At 37.3% G+C, this 25,953-nt stretch overlaps 1 protein-coding gene across 1 annotated transcript in view; it reads left to right on the plus strand.

Annotated features, from left to right (window-relative positions):
* Positions 1-1,392: 1,392 nt before the first annotated feature.
* Positions 1,393-25,953, plus strand: part of LOC134586118 (astacin-like metalloendopeptidase) — a 34,278-nt gene continuing 9,717 nt past the window's right edge. The window contains exons 1-13 of the mRNA XM_063441627.1: positions 1,393-1,804; positions 8,272-8,378; positions 8,488-8,509; positions 8,709-8,774; positions 14,375-14,509; positions 14,590-14,707; positions 14,939-15,117; positions 15,315-15,396; positions 15,492-15,619; positions 15,780-15,892; positions 16,056-16,281; positions 16,891-17,009; positions 17,387-17,609. Of these exons, the coding sequence (XP_063297697.1) occupies positions 1,393-1,804; positions 8,272-8,378; positions 8,488-8,509; positions 8,709-8,774; positions 14,375-14,509; positions 14,590-14,707; positions 14,939-15,117; positions 15,315-15,396; positions 15,492-15,619; positions 15,780-15,892; positions 16,056-16,281; positions 16,891-17,009; positions 17,387-17,609 (1,930 nt within the window). The remainder of the gene's footprint in view (positions 1,805-8,271; positions 8,379-8,487; positions 8,510-8,708; positions 8,775-14,374; positions 14,510-14,589; positions 14,708-14,938; positions 15,118-15,314; positions 15,397-15,491; positions 15,620-15,779; positions 15,893-16,055; positions 16,282-16,890; positions 17,010-17,386; positions 17,610-25,953) is intronic.

Raw genomic sequence — 25,953 nt, forward strand, 5'->3', positions numbered from 1 at the left:
AATAGAATATGTGCGAGAATTACTATCATTAACGCTTAAAAACAACTACTTCAGGTTTGAGGAGGACTGGTTTTTACAGGTTGCAGGTACATCCATGGGGGCAGCGATGGCCCCTATGTATGCCAACTCTTACATGAATACCTTGAATTATGTTGTGTTGATAGATTCTTAAATATCATTGCTTTAGAATTAAAATATATTGATATGTTACTCATTCTAGTATCCATTGGTATATCAGATTCTTAATGTTTATTGTATGCGGACAAGTTATCACGCCAGAGTCCTTTCACCTTTTTCTTTTTCTTACAGCGTGAGCGTCTTCTCCTAAAGACAAAGACTCACCTCCCATAACTCTACATCACGGAACTACTGGAGTTGATTATTCTAATATGTTGTGGAACTGTTGAAGTAATATGATTATGTTTATTGTTGCTATTTATTGTTTCGCTTCAAAGAAAGAGGAAGTGATGTCATAGACAGGGCCTTTTATGGGCACCATATCTTTTCTCTGATTGGTTGTTACTGTTTCTATGCTGCTGGAGTTTTCAGTAAAGAAAGATATGCAAATATTCGCCTCCTGTCATTACTAAAATTAAGATTATTAGTACACTAAAGCTAGTATAATCTTCAATTATATACATTATATGAAAGGTACACAAAGATCCTATTAAGCCACAAAGGAGACTCATAGTGCCAGCGATTGGAGGGATTTTAGAACCGATTGTGAAATGGCTGGATCATCTATTTTAAGCACCTATAGCTGAGATACAAACCTGCATCAGAGATACACCGACACTCATAACAAAAATGAATTCACTTGACTTCGGTAGGGATCCCATAATTTTGATAACAATGGATGTGAGAAATCTTTATACAGTAATCCCACATGAGGAAGGAATTGAGGCCATGAGACAAACACTTCGTGCTGCCACTGTGCCACTACATATCAAGGACCACCAATAGAATATGTGCGAGAATTACTATCATTAACACTTAAAAACAACTACTTCAGGTTTGAGGAGGACTGGTTTTTACAGGTTGCAGGTACATCCATGGGGGCAGCGATGGCCGCTATGTATGCCAACTCTTACATGAATATTTATGAGAAAAATTACATCTTCTCCAAATTCAACCATCTTATAATGGCATACTTTCGTTACATCGACAATTTGTTGATTTTTTGGAAAGGTACAGAATTGGAAGCGCAAGAAATGGTTCAACATTTGAATTAACTAGATACTCCAATCAGATTTACATCTAATATCAGTGCATCCACTATTCAATATTTAGATTTGGAAATATCCATCAAAGAACAAGGCATTACACACTGTCTGTATAAAAAAAGACATAGACCAGAATACATTGTTGCACAATAAAAGTGCACATCCAAGAATGCTGAAAGAATCACTGCCCAAAGTGCAATTTTTGAGTGTTGCACTCAATAATTCGGATAAACACAAGATGGAAGAACAGATAGAGGAGATGACTAAAACATTCCTCGAAAGAGGCTATCGACGTCAGGAGTTGCTCAAGGCACAACAAGAAGCAAGAAATGCCAATGCCAATATGCAAGTTAGAAAGCCACCAGCAATGGTATTCCCAATGGCCAATAATGACGCTTCACCTAAAATAGCCAAAATCGTCAAACAAAATTGGAAGATGCTGGCAAGCGATGATACCTTGCCTAAAGTGTTCAAAGAAAACCCATTGATTTGTTTCAAAAGGAATAAAACATTAAAGGACATAGTGGTACATACAGACCCGACTAAAAGCTCCAGTCAAGAAGCAGCAATCCAGTATCGTGGTAGTGTCTGTTGTTTAGGGTGTGTTACATGTAGCCACATGACCCCATCAAGAACTTTTCAACATCCGCACAACAATAAAGTGTTTAAAATACAACACACAATTACGTGTAAAACACCATTCGTGGTGTACAAATTAACATGTCTATGTGGGTTATCATATATCGGTAAAACCGAAAGCCACTATGTGAGAGGATACGTGGACATAGGTCGGCTATACGTGTGGCATACCGAGATGGACGCTCAGAACAACCTGTGGCACAACATTTTTTGAATATGAAACATCCACTTTCTTCTGTAAAATTTATTGCAATAGACCACATTCCTATACCCAAGCGAGGGGGAGATCGTGGCAAACTTCTTCTTAATAGAGAGACACAGTGTATTTTCCAGTTAAATTTGATTGCACCCAAAAGACTTAATGAGATGATCTCCTATCATTCATTTCTCTAAAAGTTGAACCCCTATGCAATAAGAATAATGTTTTTAATGGTTTTTAAATATTTATATTTGGTACATTAGTTGAATACTGACATTGTCTTTATGTACATAGGTAGATGGTTATTGTAAATATTGTACTAATATCATGAAGCACGTGTTTCACTTTAACACCCACAGAATAATTTTTCCAGCACTTTAATTTTTCCAGCACTTTAATTTTTCCAGCACTTTATATTTGAAATCATAGCACTTTACAAGATGGCAACATCACTTTAATATAGCACGTTCTATAATGACAGCACTTTAATAAGTAGGAGTCACATGCTCCGGAACACAACTATCACTTTATTAATCTATAAAGCACTTTATAATAACTTAGCAAGCACTTTAAATTAAGTATATTTGGTCCACTTTAAGACCTCTGATTAGAAGATACTTATATTTGACTTGATACAATACATTTAGATGTCCTGCAATAGAGATAGGTTAGCCACTTCCTATGTTATTAAATGTATATATATATATATATTGCAGGAGATCTAAATTTATTGTATGTACCATGTATTTTAATCTTATTTTTAATTTCCAATTTAGCTCCTTCCCTTTCCTATCTTTTCCTAGATTGAAGCACTGTTTTGGTTGAGGATATAGGCACTATATATATATATATTTTTTAAAATTCTTTATTTTTGGTCGTGACACGTAACAATGTGCAATTGATAAGACATTTGGGTGGCTTGCGCAGAAGCCCGTATTGGCATAATAAGACAATTCAATAGTTAACACAACAGTGCGGCTTACGCAGAAGCCCAGATAATCATGGTGGAGTGGACTTGGGCAGTCAATATTGCAGTTAATGACATGTCCCGTCACCTTTTTGTTTTTAGTGTTTCGAATAGGCATCTATTGCTGTCGTGGTGAAGAAAGATACCCAATTATTGTAGCTTTTTAAGGGCTTTCGCAAAAGCCAGCGTTTGGGGTATGCAATACGTTATTTCACGGTTACAGTAAGGTCGTTGTGAACATTGTGTTACTGGGGCAACTCATGTGGTCTCTGCACTGTGATGAGCTGTCACTTTGAACTTTTATACCTTCTTAACATTCTTAACAAACTGAACTTCAAGTAAAGAAAAGAAGAGAAGAGAAAACCGGTGGTATGATAGGAGGAAGCTAGAGTATATGGCAGTATTGTTCTCCCCCCGGTCAGTATGAGAGGTTGTGAGAGAGAGAGAGAGAAGAAAGAGAGAGAAAAAAGAAAAAAGAAAAAAAAAAAAAAAGGGGGGGGGGAAGGGAAGGGGTGAGAAAAGGTGGGTTGGACCCGATGTCGGGAGAAGGCAGGCGTCCGCCCATGAAAGGTAGTCTCTATTTCCCTGCAGGAATGTGGGGCGCTTGCTCAGGGGTCGATGTATTCCTCCCAGGCTTCCCAGACCCTACGGAAGTGTGGGCACTATATTTTTACTATGACTTGCATGATTTATAGCCAGGTTGCTATAACACCTGGGTATAGCATGCATGCTACTTCCTGATTCCAGCACCATGTGATTTCCATTGCCGCGGCAACGCGTGACGTCATCACGGCACGTGGGGGCATGGCCTCGTCCGCGCATGCGCACGGGACAATGGGAGACGCCAGGGGTACCACTCCCACTATTCTCAGCAGTGGGAAGTCATTTTCCACTAATTTCACCTATATTTATTGTATATAAATGCACTGTTTTACTACATTGTCTATGCCTGATCCTGATGAAAGTCCCTGCTGGGACTGAAACGTTGATCTTATTTTTAATGGATGACTAATAAACTAAGTTTTAACCTTCAAAAGTCAGAAAGTGCTGATCACTACCTGTATATATTTGAATTTTCCTGGATTTCAAGCACCCGGCAATCCGTTCACTAAAGCGTGAGTGCAAGGGCTTTCTACATTTTGTTTTATATATATATATATATATGTATATGTGTATGTATGTATATAGGTATATCCCATAATAAATAATATTTCTGTCATCCATCATTATATATATAACCACCCTAAATAAGGACTATATAAGAATTTATGAGGACTGCATAAGAAATATTAAATAAATTTATATAACCAATATTGTAGTTGCATTGTATATTATATACACTTATATATTATATATTAATATTGTATTTTTGGACCTTAAAACATTTGTTGACAAAATTCAGGAGCCACTGCTCATCAACTTGTCGAACTCATATTTCCATTTGGTTCATCTGCGTTTATTGTTAACTGATTTTTCCCACTTCCAAATATCCATGGTGCATAATTAAATGCAATTGTTAGCTTGTATGTCTGAATCATAGCCTCCAGACTGAAACCTTTAATGCTGAACCTGATTTATGAAGACTATGCTGGTTTTCGCACGCAAACATAAGTCATGGACAACACAGGGAAAATCATATATATTTGACATGCTTCATGCAATTTTATTTCCACCTTTTTTCTACTTTAAAAAAAAAAAAAAAAAAAAGGTATTTGAAAGAAAGCACTGTGAAAACACCAATCAATGATGGCGCGACACAGTTCCCATTCTGCTGTTGCTCAAATGCAGGATTTTATTTAATTCATATACCTAGTATGTCAAATCAATATATTTCCATTGACGCACTGATCTTACATTAACATTTCCAGATAATTACACTGGTAGGGCCAGGCACCATTACCGCTATAACATAATGCAGTGGCTATGGTGCCAGGCATTCCCAGTGTCATTTTTCAAAGCATTTTAGAATGGTTTCACAACTAACCTGTGTTCTCAGAGCACCTGTGCAACAGCCAGTCTTTTTCTTCAGAAGAAGCCAGATGTCTACCTACAGCTAAATCTTGCCAATCTAGGACCATGCTCTTTGGTCTGTAGCATAAACAGTAATGTTTACACAATAGCCAATGTCTACCCCCCTAATTCCTCCCAAACTTAATATATTTAATATTTCCTTTCTAAAGTGGATACATTTAAAGTAAGTTCAGTTCTGGTGATGGGAGATTTTAATTGTGTATTCGATTCAAACAATATAAAAGACCTCCTTGAAATTTTTTTAATCAGGCAAGAAGATTTCATCAAACTTTGTTAAGAGCAGCTCACTATGATAGTTGGAGAATCTTTCACCCCAGTGACCCCAGAATCTTTCACCCCATCTTTCACCCCAGTGAAGATTACACCTGCTTTAGAAAAACACTCATATTCAAGAATCAACATGATTCTGAATGATGCTATATCTCTGGGAAAGGTAAAAGCCTCTAAAATAATCTCGACCACATGGTCGAATCATAATGTTGTCAAGCTTTAACTTAAGACACAATTTGATGGACCCACCCCAGAATGGAAAATAAATGGCAAACTACTTCTATCCAAAGAGAGTCGGGAATACATTGCAAAAATTATTGCGTTATACTGGCTGAGTAACGATAATGACGTTTCTCCAGCAGTTAAGTGGTGCAAACTCAAAAGCGTTATTAGAGGGCATTTGATTAACTTGGGCGCACAAACCAAGAAAAATAAATCAATGAATGACATTCTAATATCTAAAGTAAATAAAAACCTGGAGTTTATGAAAATGTATATTTATTATAAAGGGAAGAAAGCTGACCAACTTTTTTATATATAAAGTTAAAGCACAGCAAAATAATACAATTGTATATAAAATAAGACAGGGCCAGGCATTGCTTCTAAAAATTACTGTGATGGACCGCCTGGCACCCCGACCGGGTGCCTCTGTCAATCGGTTCTCCTAGTGCTCACTGAGGGCTACAAGCACTCCACCAGACACCATAAGCACTGTAGACTCCACAAAGAGTGGCTGGTGTGGATGACAGGGCGCTAGCTTGGGTGACCTCGTTTCTCCACGACAGGGTTCAAAGGGTAAAATTGGGGACATTTTACTCCTCTAACATCTCCCTGACGTGTGGAGTCCCCCAGGGTTCGGCTTTATCTCCAATCCTGTTTAACATCTATATGAGGCCACTGACCCATATCATCCGCCGCCACATGCTTCCCTATCATATCTATGCCGACGATACCCAGTTGTACTTTCGCCTGGCCAAGAAAAAGAAGGATCAAATCAATCTTTCTTCATGCTTACAGGATATCCAGTCGTGGATGGGAGCCAATTATTTAAAACTTAATGGCTCCAAAACTGAATGCATCATCTTCAGTAACCAGGAGGTGAATAGTATCTTTCCCTCATGGCCGGACTCGTTTTCTCCATCTCCGAGTCCTGCCACTAAGGTCAGAGATCTGGGAGTCATTCTCGATTCCAGGTTGACACTGAAGCCTCAGATTAATCAGGTGGTAAGCTCTTGCCACTACCACCTGAAGCTTCTGAGGTCTATTTTCAGATTCATTGCCCCCTCCGATCAAATCTCGGTGGTCAACGCCATCATCAGTAGCCGATTGGACTACTGCAATGCTCTGTACATTGGACTGCCTCAGAACATCATACACAAGCTACAGTTGATACAGAACGCAGCTGCAAGGCTACTTACGGGTGTGGCCCGTAATGACCATATCACTCCATCATTAAGAGCCTTGCACTGGTTGCCCGTTCGTGAACGGGTTCTGTTTAAAAATGGTTGTTTGGTATATAAGGCAGTCCATGGTATGGGACCAGACTATCTGAAGGATAAATTCACACGCTATACTCCCAGTCGATCCTTGAGATCGGCTGATTTAGCCTTATTGAAGATTCCAAATTTTAAAAAGAAAAAGTGCGGAGGGAGAACGAGTGATGTTCAGGGAGCGCAATTTTGGAACTCCCTGCCTCTGACATTAAGACTTGAGAATGATCTACTGAAGTTTCGCCGGAGCTTAAAAACTGTTTTATTTGCTCAGGCGTATGGGATGACATGAAACTTTTAACCTGGTTAAAATGCATGTGATTATAATGCTGTTGTTTGCTGGATATTGTTTTGTCTGTTTTATTGCTGGTATGCGCATCGAGACCCTATGGGTAATAAGACTGCGTTTCTTAAGAATTTTTAATAAATAAATAAATAAATAAACCACCGCAGCTTGGTTGGGGTCTCGCCGTCCTCCACCCACCCTGGACCCTACACCAGGATCCAACTTCCAGTGGGTAGACCTCTCCTACTTCAGAGAGCGTAGCAGGAACAGCTCTTCGAAGAGCTAGTGATTATACTCATTTGAGTATTGTGAAAAAGCAATCACCAGAGAGTATGTAGTTTTCCAATCCCACAAACATGAGCCAAGACTTCATGAAGACTTCATGTGGTTTCCATTCTGTTTAATGGAAACCACAGCTGGCCTTTTATGCAAGACCCCAAGCAAGGTGTATGCCCACATGGACCACGGAACTAAAATTACTGGCTACTCATATTATAATTACAGAAAGATCTATCTAGATTTATAAAAGTGCAAGTATGGAAGAATTCAGTACCAATTTCTGAATAATAAGTTCAAAGGATATATAAATATAGAGAGAGATAATGCCTTTTTAATTTTCAAGAGTCTATTGACCCAGGGTCCAAAGCAAAAAAACAAAACAAAAAAAGTAACCTTTATCAGGTTTGTGTATTATCTATTTCTATTTTCTACTCTAATGTTGTTAATTCAGCTATATTTTAGTTATTGGAATACTTTTTTAAAACCTCACCCGTCTGTGAAAATATTTAATTTATTTTGCATTTCCATCAGTGAAAACATTTACTTTGTTTTGCGTTATGCAATATACACACTAAGTTTTGTATTACGGTTTACTGCATTTTGTACTACACTTCATTTTGTTTTGTATATCATTATATTAGTACTTTAAACAAAAAAATATATATTTAAAATATTTCAGATATATTTTTTTCAGTTTATTATCTATTTGACATCGTCATAACTTACTTATTATAGAAAGCACATAATTATAGTCTTTAAAGGTTTACTTGTTATAAGAGTTTTCATGCATGTTTATGGATGTAGGAGTGGCTCCCTTAGGGTTGTGATGGTGTCAGCCTCTTCATCCTTGGTATAAGTATATATACTATTCATTTGCAATAATTCAGACAATAAGGAACATAGGAGGATCTTTTATACAGTTACCATGGAGCTGACCAAAATATTACTGCTGATTGTGGCTGAATGGACGATTGGCCTGGCTTTACCTGTGCAGGTATGAATATGTATTCAGAGATAGAGAGGCATTGGTTAGTTTAGAAATGTTCTATTGTTATCTTGTCCAAACACAGACCACATTTATGTTATTTTTTTCCCCCCCACAGGTCTTCAATAAAGCATATGAAGGTAAGTATTACATTATTGCCTAGACCTGTACAATAGTTATTAATATGATACATTTTTGTTTCTTATGTTGTGATCCCTCATGAATTTCTATGGATAACAGACAACATTATTATCATATTCTGTGGATTTTTCAAAAGTCAGAGATTTAACATCACAGCATTACTAACAGTGCATTTTTGGATTTAACTCTTTTCTCCAGAAACCATCAATGACCTACGTAAAGAAGCTAAAACAGTTTTCGAACTGATAGAAGCTGCAAACAAAGGTGAGATTTATGACAAAAAACTCCAAGTTTCTGTTCACCATGTATGTTTTTATACGAAATACAGAATGTGTGTTATTAAGGCGCTTCCAGTTAGTGATGAAATGAACAATAATAGCTGCTACCACTAAACATAGGGACTCTCAACCCTATAGGTTAATACATAGAATCAAGTGTACACTCAGTGTAGGAAATTAGTAATAAAAAACCACCACTGGTGTGCATGTGGAGCGCTTACAATTTAACAAACTCACCCCTATGGGTTAACATACACATGTATGAAGACGTATATCGTAACAGTGTATCTGCAACAAATATAAATACAGAAAAGTAACGTTTTAATAAATGTAGTGAGAAAATATAATCTATATGGTCCCACTCACATGTAGCAGAGCCCTATAGGACAGGCTCAAGTCTCAACAGCCTGTGTGTACTTATGGTGACACAATACCCAATCGATCCTTACGGCGTTAAGAAGTCCTTATGCATCGATCCTTATGGCGTCAAGAAGTTCTTATGCATAAGGACTTCTTGACGCCGTAAGGATCGATTGGGTATCGTGTCACCATAAGTACACGCAGGCTGTTGAGACTTGAGCCTATCCTATAGGTCTCTGCTACATGTGAGTGGGACCATACCGATTATATTTTCTCACTACATTTATTAAGACGTTACTTGCCCCATTTTCTGTATTTATATTTGTTGCAGATACACTGTTACGATATACGTCTTCATACATGTGTATGTTAACCCATAGGGGTGAGTTTGTTAAATTGTTAGCGCTCCACATGCACACCAGTGGTGGTTTTTTATTACTAATTTCCTACACTGAGTGTACACTTAATTCTATGTATGTTTTTATGTAAAGATTATCTTGTAAGTCGTGGGAATATGTTAAAGGCAAATAGAACCACATATATATTATGGCATAATATTGTTAATGAGATGCATGGATTCCATGTCTAGTGGAATTCGTGAATGATTGATCTCATCTAAATAAAAAGAAAAACTAAAACATATGTATATATGTATTGTTAATATTAATTAATAATGACATTTAGCTTTGATATAATACACCTGTTTTATTTTACATAAACTAATTTAACTTTACTGGAATGTACAAAATAAATAGATATAAAAATGCATTGTAATACAATTAGAAATATATCATTTATACTTAGAATCATGGAAAGAAACATTCATTGTTCATGACGTATCATTTTGGTAATCTGGATATCAAATAAAGTTTAGTTAGCTAGTTCACTTAGAAAAATCCAACTTTCTTTAAGCTGCAACTGGGTGATTACATCTAATCTCACAGTTAGACAATGCAACTGTCAATAAACATAGAGAAAACATACAGAAAATATGAGAAATGAAACCGTGTTTATATTTCTACCTTATAATGCAATGTTTACCCTGACTTTGCCTTATCTGAACTGGATTATGATGTAATTTGCTAAATCTTTAATACAAATGTAATAACAAATATAACATCTTATGAAAACCATGGTTAACATTTTATGGGTAATTTAATGTTTTAATCAATGGTGTAAATTCCACAGAAGTGACAGCTCCACTTTATTGACTAAAGACTGTTTTATGAAAATTATCTATTTTATTCCAGACATTGGCAGGCCCTGATGGAGAGTTTGCCTTTAAACGTTCTCTCTTGATTACTTACCAGCACCTTTAGATATCATACTAAATGATGCAAGATTTCTGTTAATGGTGGAAAATACAGACAAATGGAAAAGAAAAGACACAAGTCCTAAATATCTACATATATAGTATGTAAGGGGCAAGAACAATGGAAGGTGTGATAAAATATTACAGGTGAAACATATTTCACTGTCTAATGATCTGTGTACTGTGTGCATTCATAAACCTGTGGGAATATTGCCCACATGCAAAAGGATAGGGGAAAAAAGAGAGAGAGGTCGCTTAAACAAGGACTTCTCCAATAGCACAGGGCCTAACCCGAAATGTCTATGAAAAAGAATATAATCCACAGTAAAGGGGATCTGACTGGAGAATGTAAACTCAGTATGCCTCATCATATTAAAAAGCCCTTGTGCTAATAGGTTGAGTGTTATAGATAAATGTAGAAGTAAAAAAGAGAAAAAAGAATAAACCTCTCCACACCAGTTTTTGCTTGTATTAGGAGTATCCTTTATTGATGCATTTGGACAAGGGCCATTCAACTAAACTATTTACATAACAAGTTTCAGTATACACTAAGTGATCTATAAAAGGCATATATTCCATGCCCTAGTGGATATATATCAATGCCTTTATAGAAATTTTGCCTCACATGCACTTCAATATGGTAAATCCTGGGTAAAGCCTAATAAACCAGGGAACCAAGTTAGCAACTAAACTAGATAGAGATAATATCCACATATATGGAATGAATGAAAATTTACTAATTCTGCCTAATAATTGTAATCTAAGACTCCCCCATACAAGAGGGGGAGTATATATACATATACAATGTTGCAGTTAGGGTACTTAAAAATATGGAGTCAGCTCAGCCTAGTATAATCACTATATAAATGTGCACATTGGAACTGTGGGGCCCAGGCACTGTACAGCCATATTTCTCCTGGACTCAAGTCTCTCCAAGCAGTCTGGGCAGTGGCATAACTAATGTCGAGAGGGCCCTGGTTCAAGAAGGTTTTTTGGGCCCTCCTCTAGTACAAGAGTGGCCAAAAGGTTGAACTGCAAAGATGTTATGCCAAATGGTAATCTACCATTTGACCATCCTGACAGGGTTGTATTTGTGAGCAGTGTTTGTGCATATAGGGGTGTATTTGTATGTCCTGTTGCCATTGAAGCAGTGGTATATTTGGGTGTAGTGTTTGCATTTGAATGCAGGTGTGCTTTTGTGTGTAGTGTTGGTGTTGAGTGATGGGGTGTGCTTGTATATAATTTTAGTGTTTTAATACAGGGGTGTTTGGATGTAATGTTGGCTTTTAAATGCAGATGTACATTTGTGTGTAGTATTGGTGTTTGAGTGAAGGCGTGTGTTTGTATATAATTTTGGAGGATGAATGCATACGTGTGTTTAATATGTAATATTTGTGTTAGATTGCAGGAGTATGTTTACATGTGGTGTTGGTGTTTGATTGCTTGGATGTATTCAGATACACACAAACACTACCACATACATAAATACTTACACAGATATACATATACATTAACACAAAGATGCATATAAATTTGCTGACACATACACACAAAATCATATACAAACTGACATATACACACACAGATATAAGCAACCTGAGCCTTGACACACGCAAACACTGACACATGCACACACCATGTCACACAGATACACACTGAGATTAACACACACATACACACTGATGCACACTCTGACACACTGATGCACAGACACACACAAACACTGACACACACATTGACATATATATACACCAACAGATGCATACACTGACAAACAGATGCATATGCACACAGACACAAAGATACACGCACTGAAAAACACATAAAGACAAACAGATGCACACCTTGACACACAGATGACCAAACAGATATACACACTGACACATACACACACCTTGACACAGACACACACACATGCAATATGACATGCACATAAACACATATATGTGATATTTTTTATATCTGCAGCTATCCTCTTGTTAGCTTACCTTTTGTGTCCAGGAGGGTGGCTTGTTGATGTTAAGGTGGGGTTTGGTGTCGCTCATTCTTCATGCTGCCTCTGCCTGTGCAGTGCTCTTAGTAAGAAGCTGGGAGGAAATGGCTCCCAGACAGCCACAGGGCCCCTGTCTAGCAATGAAGAAATAATACCCATCGGGTGGCCCTAAGAACATGAGCCAGCTGATGTGCCCCATGAGCAGTAGTTCCGCCACTGAACTGTCTGGGCGCCGAGGAATGCCACCCGAGTGCTTGCAAGCTATACATCCTCCACATTGATATGTGCCCACCAATGTATTTTTCAACCAGCTGTTTTCCCTATGTACCTAAGATGATTTGGAACAAGTAGACCTTTTTAGGCTGCTGTTTCTCCTTGCTGTGATTGATGATTGGGTCATTAGTATCTCTTTTAGGTGTACATCTTGTGTGAGTAGGGGCCAAAATCTATTTAGAATTGATTTGGCCTCCTCCAAGCCTGTATCAAAATCAACAAAACAGCAGATTAAGTCAGCAAAATCAGTTTTAGTGTACTTCAGAATGATCTCCCTATCCATGTCAAGGGCCCTTTTGTATGCCACTTTAAGGCAACTGTTAGAGTATCCTCATTCCCTTAACTGTGCTCTTAAAACTGAGGATTGTTGCTTAAATCCTATAAAGTGGAAGAGTTTCTCTGAACTCATAGGTACTGTTCTACCAGAATACCTTTTTTAAAAAAGGTGTTGGATGATAACTGTTCCACTTTAGAACTTTGTTTGTAGCTGTTGCTTTTTTATACAGAGTGATTTGTAGATGGTTTGATTCATCTATGGAAATTGTAAAGTGCAAAAAGTTAAGATAGAATTTTTCCCCCTTCTTGGTAAATTTGAGGATAAGATGTTTGATATTTGATAATTTTACAAACTCAAAGGTTTTCAAAGTACCTGTCGAGATAACCAACACATTGTTGATATATATTTTCAATGTGTGGATAAATCTGTTTATATGGATACACTTCTCCGAAACATTTTTTGTTCTTTTCCACTGCAGGTTGGCATATGAGGGGGCACATGATATCCCAATTACAGTCCCCTGCACCTGTTGGTAGAACATGTTGTTACGTAGGAAATAATTATGAGGGAGGGTAAAAGACAACAGTTCAATTACAAAAATTCACTGTGTGCTCAATGAGCTTAACTCGTTGATTCAAGGACCCTTCTAGTGTGTTTTGATACCATTTTTGTGTGGTATAGATGAATATAGGAATTCTACATCTAAACTGCAGAAAAAAAAACCTGAGGAAACCATGATAGAAGAGAGATAGTTAAGAGTTTCCTTGGTGTCTTTAACATCCTCAGAAATGTATCTACATACACTGAGTTAGATTTTCCACTCCAAACAAAATTGGTCTGCCAGTCAGTATAGTAAACTGTTTGTGTTTTTTAGGTAGGCAGTACAAGATCGATATTCTTGCAGGTCTTATATTGACAAGAAAGCAGGACATGGGATTCATTTTTAAGATCTTGAGTCCTTCAGAATTGTCTCTGCCATATTAACATAGTTAATTCTGATCATTATCACTATGTTTCTTATTCTTCTTTTTCTTTTTCACATCTACATTTACTAATACGGAATTAATTGGTGATAATGATATTCACTGGGTCATATATGACACCTATCTTAATAGCACAAGGAAGCACACACACTTTTTAATGTGATCAAGCATATTGAGTTTATATAATCAGGGATTCTCCAGTCAGATCCCCTTTACTGAAGATTATATACTTTTTCATATTGCCCTCTTATAATACAGATTACTTGTGTACTCCTATAGAGACGTTAATGTTTTGTTTGGTTGCTTGCTATTACTTTAGCATGTTATTCCTCATTCTTTCCTAATTTACAAAGTCTGTTTCATAAATATTTTGCCATTTTAATTCCAGATATTAGCAAGCCTCTAGTGCATGGAGACATTGTCATTAATACTGGCCGGGGTGTGAAGAATTGCTATAGTTGCTTCTGGCCGGCATCCCCGGATGGAGTGGTTCCTGTCCCTTATGTTATTTCCTCAGTATACTGTAAGTTATTATAAACATTTGTTTACTAAACATATTTGAATGTTTTTGTTTTTTAACAAAATCTCATCTTATCTCTTCAGCAAGCATTCAGAAATTGCTTATTACTGAGTCCATGAAACAGATTGAACTCATGAGCTGTGTGAAGTTTGTTCAGAGAACATCACAATGGGACTATCTGAGTCTTGAATCTGGAAATGGGTGAGTTTACACATAAGGGAGATTGGTCAGAACTCAATTCACATGACAATTTGGAAACACTGAACAGGATCAAGTTTGGTTTGACAGATTTGGTTTCACAGCATCTGCTTAATAAAACTAGCTTGTCTGAAATTTAACTCACTTATTCCTTTTTTATAAATTGTATTCTCTGAAACAATGCCTATATAATAGTTAATGTTCTTTAATTCATTTATCTACATAATTTCTTAGGTGCTGGTCAAATGTAGCAAGGCAAGGTGGCAAACAGACTGTCAGTCTGGACAAGTCAGGCTGCCTGGGCTCAGGAACAATCCAACATGAACTTATGCACTCTCTGGGATTTTTCCATGAACATAGCAGGAGTGACAGAGATAACCATGTTGACATCTTTTGGAAGTACATCAGTGATGGTAAGCAATTAAACCATATATGCAAAACCAAAACCCATGGAAAATCAGACTATAATGTTCATAGAATGTTTGGTAGTGAGGAGAAATTGACTGATAAATCTATTCACCTAGTTAATAGCCTGTAAACAATTAGTCAACACTATCCGTGTAAGATGAATAATAACCTTTATATTGTTTGCAAATATATTTCATTTTAGCAAACAAGTTCAACTTTAACATCGTGGACAGCAACAATATGAACCTTCCGTATGATTATACATCAGTCATGCATTATCAAAAGTGAGTACATTTTATGAACATCCACAATGTTGTCTTATCTAAAAATGATATTGTCCTTCTTCTTGGGTATAAAAACCTCATGCCTCTCTCTACAGTATGGCTTTCACTAACACCCCTGGTCACGCTACCATAGCTGCAAAAGGCAATGCTTCTTTACCACTTGGACAGAGTATAGGAATGAGCCACCTGGATGTGATCAAACTTAACAAACTCTATAACTGCAGTAAGAATTTCTCTGATATTAATATTTATAATGTCAACACATTTGTTCTCTTAACGATTACATTATTTTGGTTTCCCTGATCCTTTAGTTGCATGTCCTATAACTGCCCAGAATTTTTCAGCAATATTTTTAAAAAAACATAACCTTTTTGTTTCCTTAGATGTCTGCCGAGTGAAACTAATGGATCAATCAGGGTCTTTCTCAACTGACAATGTCTCATTCGGACAAGATCGTAGTTGCCTCTGGTTAATTCAAACTGACTCTTTCAAACTGGTTGGTATAAAGCTAACATGATTAAATATAATTTCTTCTTGTTTTTGGATTCTTATTACACAGTTCTATAATTAATTGGACATTTAAACCTATTTATCGTGTTCTGTACTGACATTTCCTTTGATCTAATCTCAACCCTCACATTGTGATCTTCTTTACCCAGGTTCATCTTCAGCTCAGTGACATTAATATCCCTGCTTCCGTTGGATGCTCTGACAGCTATATAAAGGTTTATGATGGGAACAGCAAATCTTCTAGTGTTATCTTGGACAAGACTTGTGGAGCTGGAATAATCCCACCACTTATCTCTTTTGGGAATAGCATGCTAATAGAATTCATGAGCAATCAGACGCCATATCTTAGCAGATTTAATGCTTTCTATGAGACAGGTACATACCCCCTGTTAACACAAATGCAGCACTCACAATGGCTTGAAAATTTCTTTTTGCATTAATATATAAATTGTAATGTTATTTAACATGTATGGAACTCTTTTCTAAAAATGTTAGCTTTTTAACATTACTAGGTGTTTAAATCAACTAAGGGCTTTATCCTCACTGTTTTTTCGATACTACTATATATCTTGTTTTGTAAACATTACCTTTATAATCAAACAGATAGTATGGGTTATAGATTATTGGACATTTTGTGAATGAAGGTTCAGTTTCCATATCCTGATTTTGAAGACAAACTATGTCATATAAACATCTATTTTGCCATCTAAAAACATACACATTACAAATTAAAGGATAATTCAGTTACTAATAGAAAGATATTGAAGCAGAATATGTAATACTTGAAGTACTTAATGTGTTTTGGTCACTACAGCACAATATTAGGTGTATTGATGTTCTCCCTTAATACATAATTCTTCTGTTGTGTGTTTAGTTAATTCAATCGTTCAGGTAAAAAGATTGCACCTGTGCAAATGGGACAATTGCTTTGTAACTGTTAAATAGAATCTTGTGCTTTATTAAATAACATTTATTTACATACAGTTTCTTATGGAGGAACTTTAACCAGCCCTTCTGGAAGAATCATCTCTCCATCCTATGGCAAGGCATATCCCAACGATATAGATGCTGAATGGTCCATTATAGCTCCACCACAGTCTAAAGTAAGGTCAACCAGGGTATCAATACAGATTATAAAAAGATAGAACGTATTCTCTGGAAAACAAAAACATAGCAAACATGTTAAGTAAGTTTTATTGTTTGTTCTTTAACCCCTTAAGGACACATGACATGTGTGACATGGCATGATTCCCCTTTATTCCAGAAGTTTGGTCTTTGGTCTTAAGGGGTTAATGCAATTTTGAATCATATATAGTTTAAGAGAAAAAATGAATCGATAGTAAGAAACAAAGTGCATGAATAATATAAAATATGCTATGCTTTTCTGTTATGTCAATGAAGGCACTTGCTGAGTTCTAAAGAACTACAAACACAATCCTTACAATGTGCTCTTTAATATAGGATGAGCCTTTTCTTCTAGGTGTTTCTGGAATTCATTGATTTTGACCTGCAAGATTGCTCAGGTTGTTCCTGTGACTCTCTGACTATAATTGATGGCGCCAGATCAACTTCCCCAGTCCTGGGCAAATACTGCAACACTGATGTGCCCGATTCTTTGACATCTTCTGGAAATGTGATGATATTGAGGTTTCACAGCGATAACCAGACAAGTTCTGTTGGTTTCTTTTTATCATATTTCTTTGGTAAGACTCAAAAGTGAAGCATCAGTCACTAGCGTTCACCCCAGCAGTGATGTTTAAAATGAGCCTTTAATTTATTTCTTGCAGTTTGTTTATCTCTTGAATAGACATTTCTAGATATTTAGATATAGGTGTGTTTAGCCTTTTGCAATATTTTCTGGTTAAAGTCAGATTACTCTTATTTTTCTCCCAAATGCCAAAATCACTTTTGCTAATAAGAATTTTTCGTTTAAACTTCCTATCCTATACACTTTAAAAAAGTAAAAGTGTTTACTATGAATACATGCTGCATGGATACATGTGTAACGTGACAGACCTTTTATGTGTTGTGTGCATACATAATTCTTCCAGGAATCAGCAATGTTGTCAATCACATAAATAACACAGTTCTTGCAGGAACACAAACAGTATAATGATAGGACTCTAGCAAAATACAGAGTGTATCTACATCATGTCCTTTCTAATTCCTCATGGCCACTCTAACTTCCTTCTCTGCCTTGCAGTGACTGGCAGCTCATAAAGAACATGGAGAGAGAAGATATTTAGAGATGAGAGACAAAATCTTCATAATAAAAAGGCAAATACATGCAAAATGATGTATCTGTATGTAAATGTTTAAAGTGTTATCCATGCAATAAATACAAATTCAAACACATTATACAAAGTATATTTCTGTTTTGCTTATTTTTCTCACAGTGTCACTTTTACATTTTTCTTTTATTTTAAAAGTAATACAGATATTGTGGCAACCAATATAAATGTCAAAATCAATGATAGCCAGCATACTTCTATGTAGGGGTACTTATTATTGCACTTGTACATAGTATGATCTGGCCGGTGATCTTGCAAAGGAAGCTTTAACCAGTGCAGACCATACTCATATAGGCAGATTATAGCCTTAGCTAAAGGAGGGGTTCTGCATTTCTGGAAGAAACTACTCTCTATCTGTATCATTAGATAGATTTGTTACATTTGGATTAGACTCTTTAGACGTGCTCGTCCTGAGGAAGCCGATTGGCGAAACGCTTTGACGTCAGAGAAGAGGGAGGAGCTTGCAGCTTGCAGACCACTGAGTCCTGAAGCCTTTTTTTCGGTACACGGCAACACACGTGGAGAATCTTTTGCAGCCGAATAAGGAGAACGCCGGACACAGCAGCCTGCTACCCTGACATATTAAGCTCTCATAGTGAGTTGTCACATATGTGTCATACTCACCAACGAATCCAGTAAGGGGCTTGTCACCCTATCTTTTATCTCCTTTTATTCTATTTTATGTATATGTGTACTATTTTTTCTGCATGTGGCAGATAATACATTTATGATCCTTTTTTCCTATTGGAACTCCATCTTAGTATTCCCAAAACGATACTTTTCAACATGCATATGTTTATATCTTTTATGTAGACAATCTGCACTACTACTGTTTTCTTTTTTTCCTTTTATATACATCATTATTATTGGAAGATATACCACACACCGACAACAGTTTGTATATATATACACACTTCTATTTTTTGTCTCATATATGGTGAAATTGCTCCACTCACTATCACACATAATTTTCTCTTTTTGGTGGAGTTTGGGGTTACACCAGAGTGGGAAGCAATTTTTGGTAAATTTAGCACCCACATTGTATTTATCTATAATGATCTAGCCTTTGTTTACATGGTGTTGATCTGGGTTTACAATCTGTTTTATACAGTTGCAAGAAAAAGTATGTGAACCCTTTGGAATGATATGGATTTCTGCACAAATTGGTCATAGATCCAACTGGAGTCCAATCAATGAGATGAGATTGGAGGTGTTGGTTATAGCTGCCCTGCCCTATAAAAAACACACACCAGTTCTGGGTTTGCTTTTCACAAGAAGCATTGCCTGATGTGAATGATGCCTTGCACAAAAGTGCTCTCAGAAGACGATTAAGAATTGTTGACTTGCATAAAGCTGGAAAGGGTTATAAAAGTATCTCCAAAAGCCTTGCTGTTCATCAGTCCATGGTAAGACAAATTGTCTATAAATGGAGAAAGTTCAGCACTGCTGCTACTCTCCCTAGGAGTGGCTGTCCTGTAAAGATGACTGCAAGAGCACAGCGCAGACTGCTCAATGAGGTATAGAAGAATCCTAGAGTGTCAGCTAAAGACTTACAAAAGTCACTGGCAAATGCTAACATCCCTGTTAGCGAATCTATAATACGTAAAACACTAAACAAGAATGGATTTCATGGGAGGATACCACAGAGGAAGCCACTGCTGTCCAAACAAAACATTGCTGCACGTTTACAGTTTGCACAAGAGCACCTGGATGTTCCACAGCAGTACTGGCAAAATATTCTGTGGACAGATGAAACCAAAGTTGAGTTGTTTGGAAGAAACACACATCACTATGTGTGGAAAAAAGAGGCACAGCACACCAACATCAAAACCTCATCCCAACTGTGAAGTATGGTGGTGGGGGCATCATGGTTTGGGGCTGTTTTGCTGCGTCAGGGCCTGGACGGATTGTTATCATCGAAGGAAAAAGGAATTCCCAAGTTTATCAAGACATTTTGCAGGAGAACTTAAGGCCATCTGTCTACCAGCTGAAGCTCAACAGAATATGGGTATTGCAACAGGACAATGACCCAAAGCATAGAAGTAAATCAACACAGAAAGGCTTAAACAGAAGAAAATACGCCTTCTGAAGTGGCCCAGTAAGAGTCCTGATCTCAACCCGATTGAGATGCTGTGGCATGACCTCAAGAAAGCGATTCACACCAGACATCCCAAGAATATTGCTGAACTGAAACAGTTCTGTAAAGAGGAATGGTCAAGAATTACTCCTGACCGTTGTGCACGTCTGATCTGTAACTACAGGAAATGTTTGGTTGAAGTTATTGCTGCCAAAGGAGGTTCAACCAGTTATTAAATCCAAGGGTTCACATACTTTTTCCACCTGCACTGTGAATGTTTACATGGTGTGTTCAATAAAAACATGGCAACATTTCATTCTTTGTGTTTTATTAGTTTAAGCAGACTGTGATTGTCTATTGTTGTGACTTAAATGATGATCAGATCACATTTTATGACCAATTTGTGCAGAAATCCATATCATTCCAAAGGGTTCATATAATTTTTCTTGCAACTGTAGAACTTTTTCAAAATCTTAGTTATTCTTTACTAGACCATAAGTTCATCTGAAGTTGATGTCTTGGAAATGTTTGATTCTTCCACAGTCTTCCAGTGTTAATTTAGTTATTAGCCTTTCTTTTAACTCCTTGAGTATTATCTATCTTGGCAGGGCCGATGCAAGGATTTCGTCTCTTCCTCCAGCCCTATTTGTGGCTTTCTCCCCCAGCCTGTTTTGTGTCTTACTCCCTCAGTCCCTTTGTGTGTCTCTTTTCTCCCTAGCCATACCCACATATATGTACAGGCAAAAATACAGCTATAAAGAGGCACAGACATAGTTATTCAGGCACAAAGTCACAAATATATGCAGCCATAGTCATAAGCAAACTAACAGTCATGCAGAGACACACAGATAGGCATACAGATATATACATAAACATCCATAGAGTCATAAAGAAACATACTTACACATTTATAAATAAACATACAAACATGAATAGACATATATAGACAGGCACACAGAGACATGCAAAGACATACAAAGACTTAAAGAGACATACAGAAACATACATATACAGTCAAACGACATAGTCATAAAAAAAGACATGTATGTGTCATACAGAGACATACAGACTCAGACATTCAGAGACCTACAGCCACAGACATTCAGAGACATGCATACACAGACATAGAGACACAGATATACAGACACATGTAGCCATACATACAGTGACAATTACATACTTACATCTCAGTCCTATGCAATCAGGTCCCTTAGATGCATGCTGTCCAGCTCTGTGATCTGAGGAGTTCCAATTCAGCAGGCAAGCCTCATCACTAGGCACCCCATCACTCCAGGTTAGCTCAAACACTGATGGCTTAGTATCCACTTAACTTTTAATAGAAGAAGGCTCATTGATGGAAATATGGTCAGTAGTGTCTGCAATGGCAGAAGCTGGATAATAAAGTACTACGATAACGCTGATGCACTCAGCCAATAAATAACTGGCAGTATTAACATACAGCTTCTGTGCCTTTAGAGGAGGCTTGGTGTCTGGATACTCCTGGCATCATAGCCATTAAAGTGGTCTGCTGTAGTTATGATTTTGTAGTAACTCTGTAAAGTTAGGAATCTTCTTTTCAAGACTAAAGCTTTGTGGCCCATTTTATCACTGAATCAATGCAATATTATTTTTACTGTTGTAAGTCTGGAGAAATCCAGCTACCTTTTCTTTTGGAGTAGTCCAACATAAGGTGATGCACTCCCTATAATTCTACCATGAACAAAGCAGGAGCAACATAGATAGATATGTTGATATCATGTGGCAGTACATCAATGAAGTTAAGCAATATGGACACAAATGAAAACGCAGTGCTTTGGGGCAATACAACTATAGCATATTCATAGAATAATGAGCATTGATATCAGGTTAGCTATTCTATCAATTCTTCTAGTCAATAGACTAAACAATGATAGAGAGCAATACTACCAGATAATACCTAATAATATTTTGTATTTTTATTTCTTTAACATGATTGGCACAATTTCAAGATTGGGATTAACGACAATCTGAATATGTCATACGATGATAACTCAGTCATGCAAAATTCTAGTTTATAAAATCATGCTAATCTGTCCAGTTGTGCTTAAAGTTTCATACCTTTGGAGAATTGGTAATATATGCACCATTTTTAAAGAAAACATGAGTGAGCAGGCAAAACACATTTCTTTTATATCTTATCACCTACGCCTATTAGGATTGAACAATACCTAACATTGCTCTCCTCTTGTGAGTATACCTTCTTTTCCTTTTATCCTTTTTTTTACAGAGAACACTAGATTTTGTTTTTATTTGCTATTTCATATACCAATGACATCTGACTGCTACACTGTGGTAACACTGAAAAAGGAGCCCTCCACTACTATGAAGACACCTTCCAACATACTACCGCGACTACCTGTATATTCTCAGATGGGGATTATAATGTCCAGGCGCACAAATCTGGAGCCAAATACAGTCAAACATAGGAAGAATGTCCGTTCGAGCTACTCACTGGGTAAAGTCCAATATTAAATGTCCAATGTTACAGGAATAAAACACACAAGGACCTCTTCCCAGTGTTTCAACACTGATATAGTTAAATATAAACCAGGTTCTGGAATAGAGAGCAAAATATTTCCAATTGTGTAGCAGCACTTTTCATGTCACCACCACCATACACCTCAATAGGGAGCCTCCTCACCTTCTATAGAGCCATTCAATATAGCCCCTATTACGTATCAGATGTCAGGACAGTATTACCTTGTTATCTTCTGTGACAAATTCAACTAACTGCATACAGTAAAAATACTCAAATTTAGTTGCTCTGACTTTGTGGCCCCACATGACTATTTTTTTCGCTGAACATTCAGTCTCTCAAAAGTCTGTGGATGCTTTACCAGAGGTGGGGTTCATATCTTGCCTCGTTATGGTTAATTACTAGCCATAACAATCTACACACAATGTAGCAGGCAACTAAACATATACAAAAAAAAAAAAGAAACTATGTTGCATATTGGTGACAACATTTCACATTATAATTAAAAAATTACATTAGGTTGTGACAAAACCCCTATTTTGCTTTCCCCAGAGTCATTCTCCTACTCAGTTCGGACATTTACTTAATATTTTATTCCCCTATTCTGCTACCATTCAAGAATACTAAGTACCGAATGCCGACCACCTGCCTGTCTCATTAAGTTAAAAGAAACCACAAAAATTAAGTGCTCTCTTTGTGTGGAGCCATTCGTATAACCATACGCCACGTGGTGGACAAAATGGTGGCCATCTTGTCACACGAAAGCAGGTGGTGGGACTTAGTTGGAACTCTGAGGCGGACACTTGACGGCCCAAACACCGGTGAAACCATATGAACGACTGCTTCTGTTCACGGCAAGCCAGGAGAGCGCTGTACAGTAGGTTTGTTCAACAAACTATTTTGGGCAAGCGTCTCAAGAGCGGTCGGTAAAATCTTCACCACAGTGGCGATTTGACTGTGTTCGTGGGATCTGAGCACTTTTTGGATATGTTGGGCGCTCAAATCCAGGCTATCTGGGGATGAATAGATAATGAGGGTTCGGTTATGCGAAATATGATTGTATGTATTTTAAAGTATTTTGGGAGTTTGTGAAAAAGGAAATGTTTTCTGTACCTGGAGATAATTGAGTTTAACCCAATCATCTCCCAGGTACAGAGGAGGGATTATCCTATGTTATGGGGAGTGTCCTGCATCTATGAGCCAGTGTCATTGGGTGATTGTTTGTACTGTAGTCTACTCTCAGGTCCAGGTGGAGAGTGTCCCATGGGGACTTGCATAAAAAGCCAGCTGTGTCTACTATTAAACACATTTTTACCCCTTCATGAAGTCTTTGCTCATGTTTGGGGAATTGGGAGCAATAATCACTACAACCTCTGCTAGGTGATAATCGAAAAATTAGAATATCGTGCAAAAGTTCATTTATTTCAGTAATGCAATGTAAAAGGGGAAACTAATATATGAAATAGACGCATTACATGCAAAGCAAGATAGTTCAAGCCGTGATTTGTCATAATTGCGATGATAATGGCTTACAGCTCATTAAAACCCCAAATCCACTATGGCGGAACAGACTTCGCCACGTGTTCTTGGAGGGGGCTGCTTGCCCGCCTCCAACCTTCTGACTATGGCCCTGGGATATATGGCATTAGAAAACACTATTTGCGCCCTGTGACAAAACTGGAGATTGTGCACAAATATGACTATTGTCCATATTTTTTATGATTCCCTTCGTTTGTTGCACTGTTCCCCATGTGTTTCATCTGTTGGTTCGGCTGGATAGACTACCAGACAAACTGTGGAGTTACTGGGTGTCCACCATTTCATGTATCAGAGGCATTGATTTATTGATTTTGCTTCAACTTATGGAATAAATTTATAACTTTTTATTCAAGTCCGTGAGTGCAGCCCAATTACTCCTGTTTTGATTATATATATATATATATTTGTGTACGGGATTATGGAAGGGGCGCACATTAAACTGTGTGTAATTTTAATAAATGAAAGTCGGTTGAGGTGTGCCGAAACCGACGTGAGGTTAGGCCTGCAAAAGAGGGCCCACCCAGGTATAATGATATATGAAGAGGGTGTGGTGGGAGGGAATTTCCGAAATCGTCGCAGACAGGTGAGTAAGGGGATTAGTAAAATAGAGAATGGTGGTGAGAGCACTCAAATCGAAAGACAGATAAAAAATCAGATAATATTACCCACTTGTATGATACACTAAAAGGGAGAGAAAACACAACATAGGGTAATAACGTCAGATTAAAATAAACTTAGAACAAAGGAGGCAAATTGCACTCACAAACAGGGGGCCAATTAGAAGCTGGCCCAAGCTACACGCCTTGAACAGAAGAAATCTCCCAGAGACTGGAACAGGGACGAATTGTAGAGGGTGTCTTCCCAGGGTAAGTGCAACACACAGGAACGCAGGTTGTAGATTGCACACCAAATTTAATATAAATTACAAACAAAATAGACAAAATAATTAAAACGGAAAGTCCCATAAAACTTGCAGTAAATGTCCCAAAAACGTCCTCCGGGTCCACCTTACGCGTTTCGGCACAAAGCCTTCATCAGAGGTGCTATCTTCTGTTCTGTCACATAGTCCTTTATAAGTCCTATTCTTGGCGCCGTTTTCGCCGGTCATCTGCATTTCTCTTCCGGGTTCCGGCGTCAGGACGTCCTGCGTCATCACGTCCTGACGCTGCTGCTGGTTTCGGCGAGAAAGACGTGTAGGAAACGTCCTCCATTAAAATCAATACAATTACAACTAAAACATCCCTCAATTTATAAAAAAAGTCCCTCAAACTTCAAAATAATGCAGGGGGGGGGGAAGAGAAAGGGACATATATACAAAAAATTATTACATACAGCTTACGTTAAAAATGAATGTAATATATATATTACTAATGAATAAAACTATATCCCTAAAAATGAAATAAAATCCAAATCACATGGGGAGAATAAAACAAAGGTAGAGTTAGTGCAAATTGGGTACAAATATATAAAACACATTAATATGTTTATGGACCATGGTCCCCCAAAGGATACTCAGATGTATTTGTTAATTTCAAAATCGATATTTAACCCATTGGGAACCATGGTCTCCATTTCAAACATCCATTTCATCTCAGCATATCCTAAATTATACTCTTTGTCTCCCC

The sequence above is a fragment of the Pelobates fuscus genome, chromosome 2, assembly GCF_036172605.1.
Source record: "Pelobates fuscus isolate aPelFus1 chromosome 2, aPelFus1.pri, whole genome shotgun sequence".
NCBI classification, from domain to species: domain Eukaryota; kingdom Metazoa; phylum Chordata; class Amphibia; order Anura; family Pelobatidae; genus Pelobates; species Pelobates fuscus.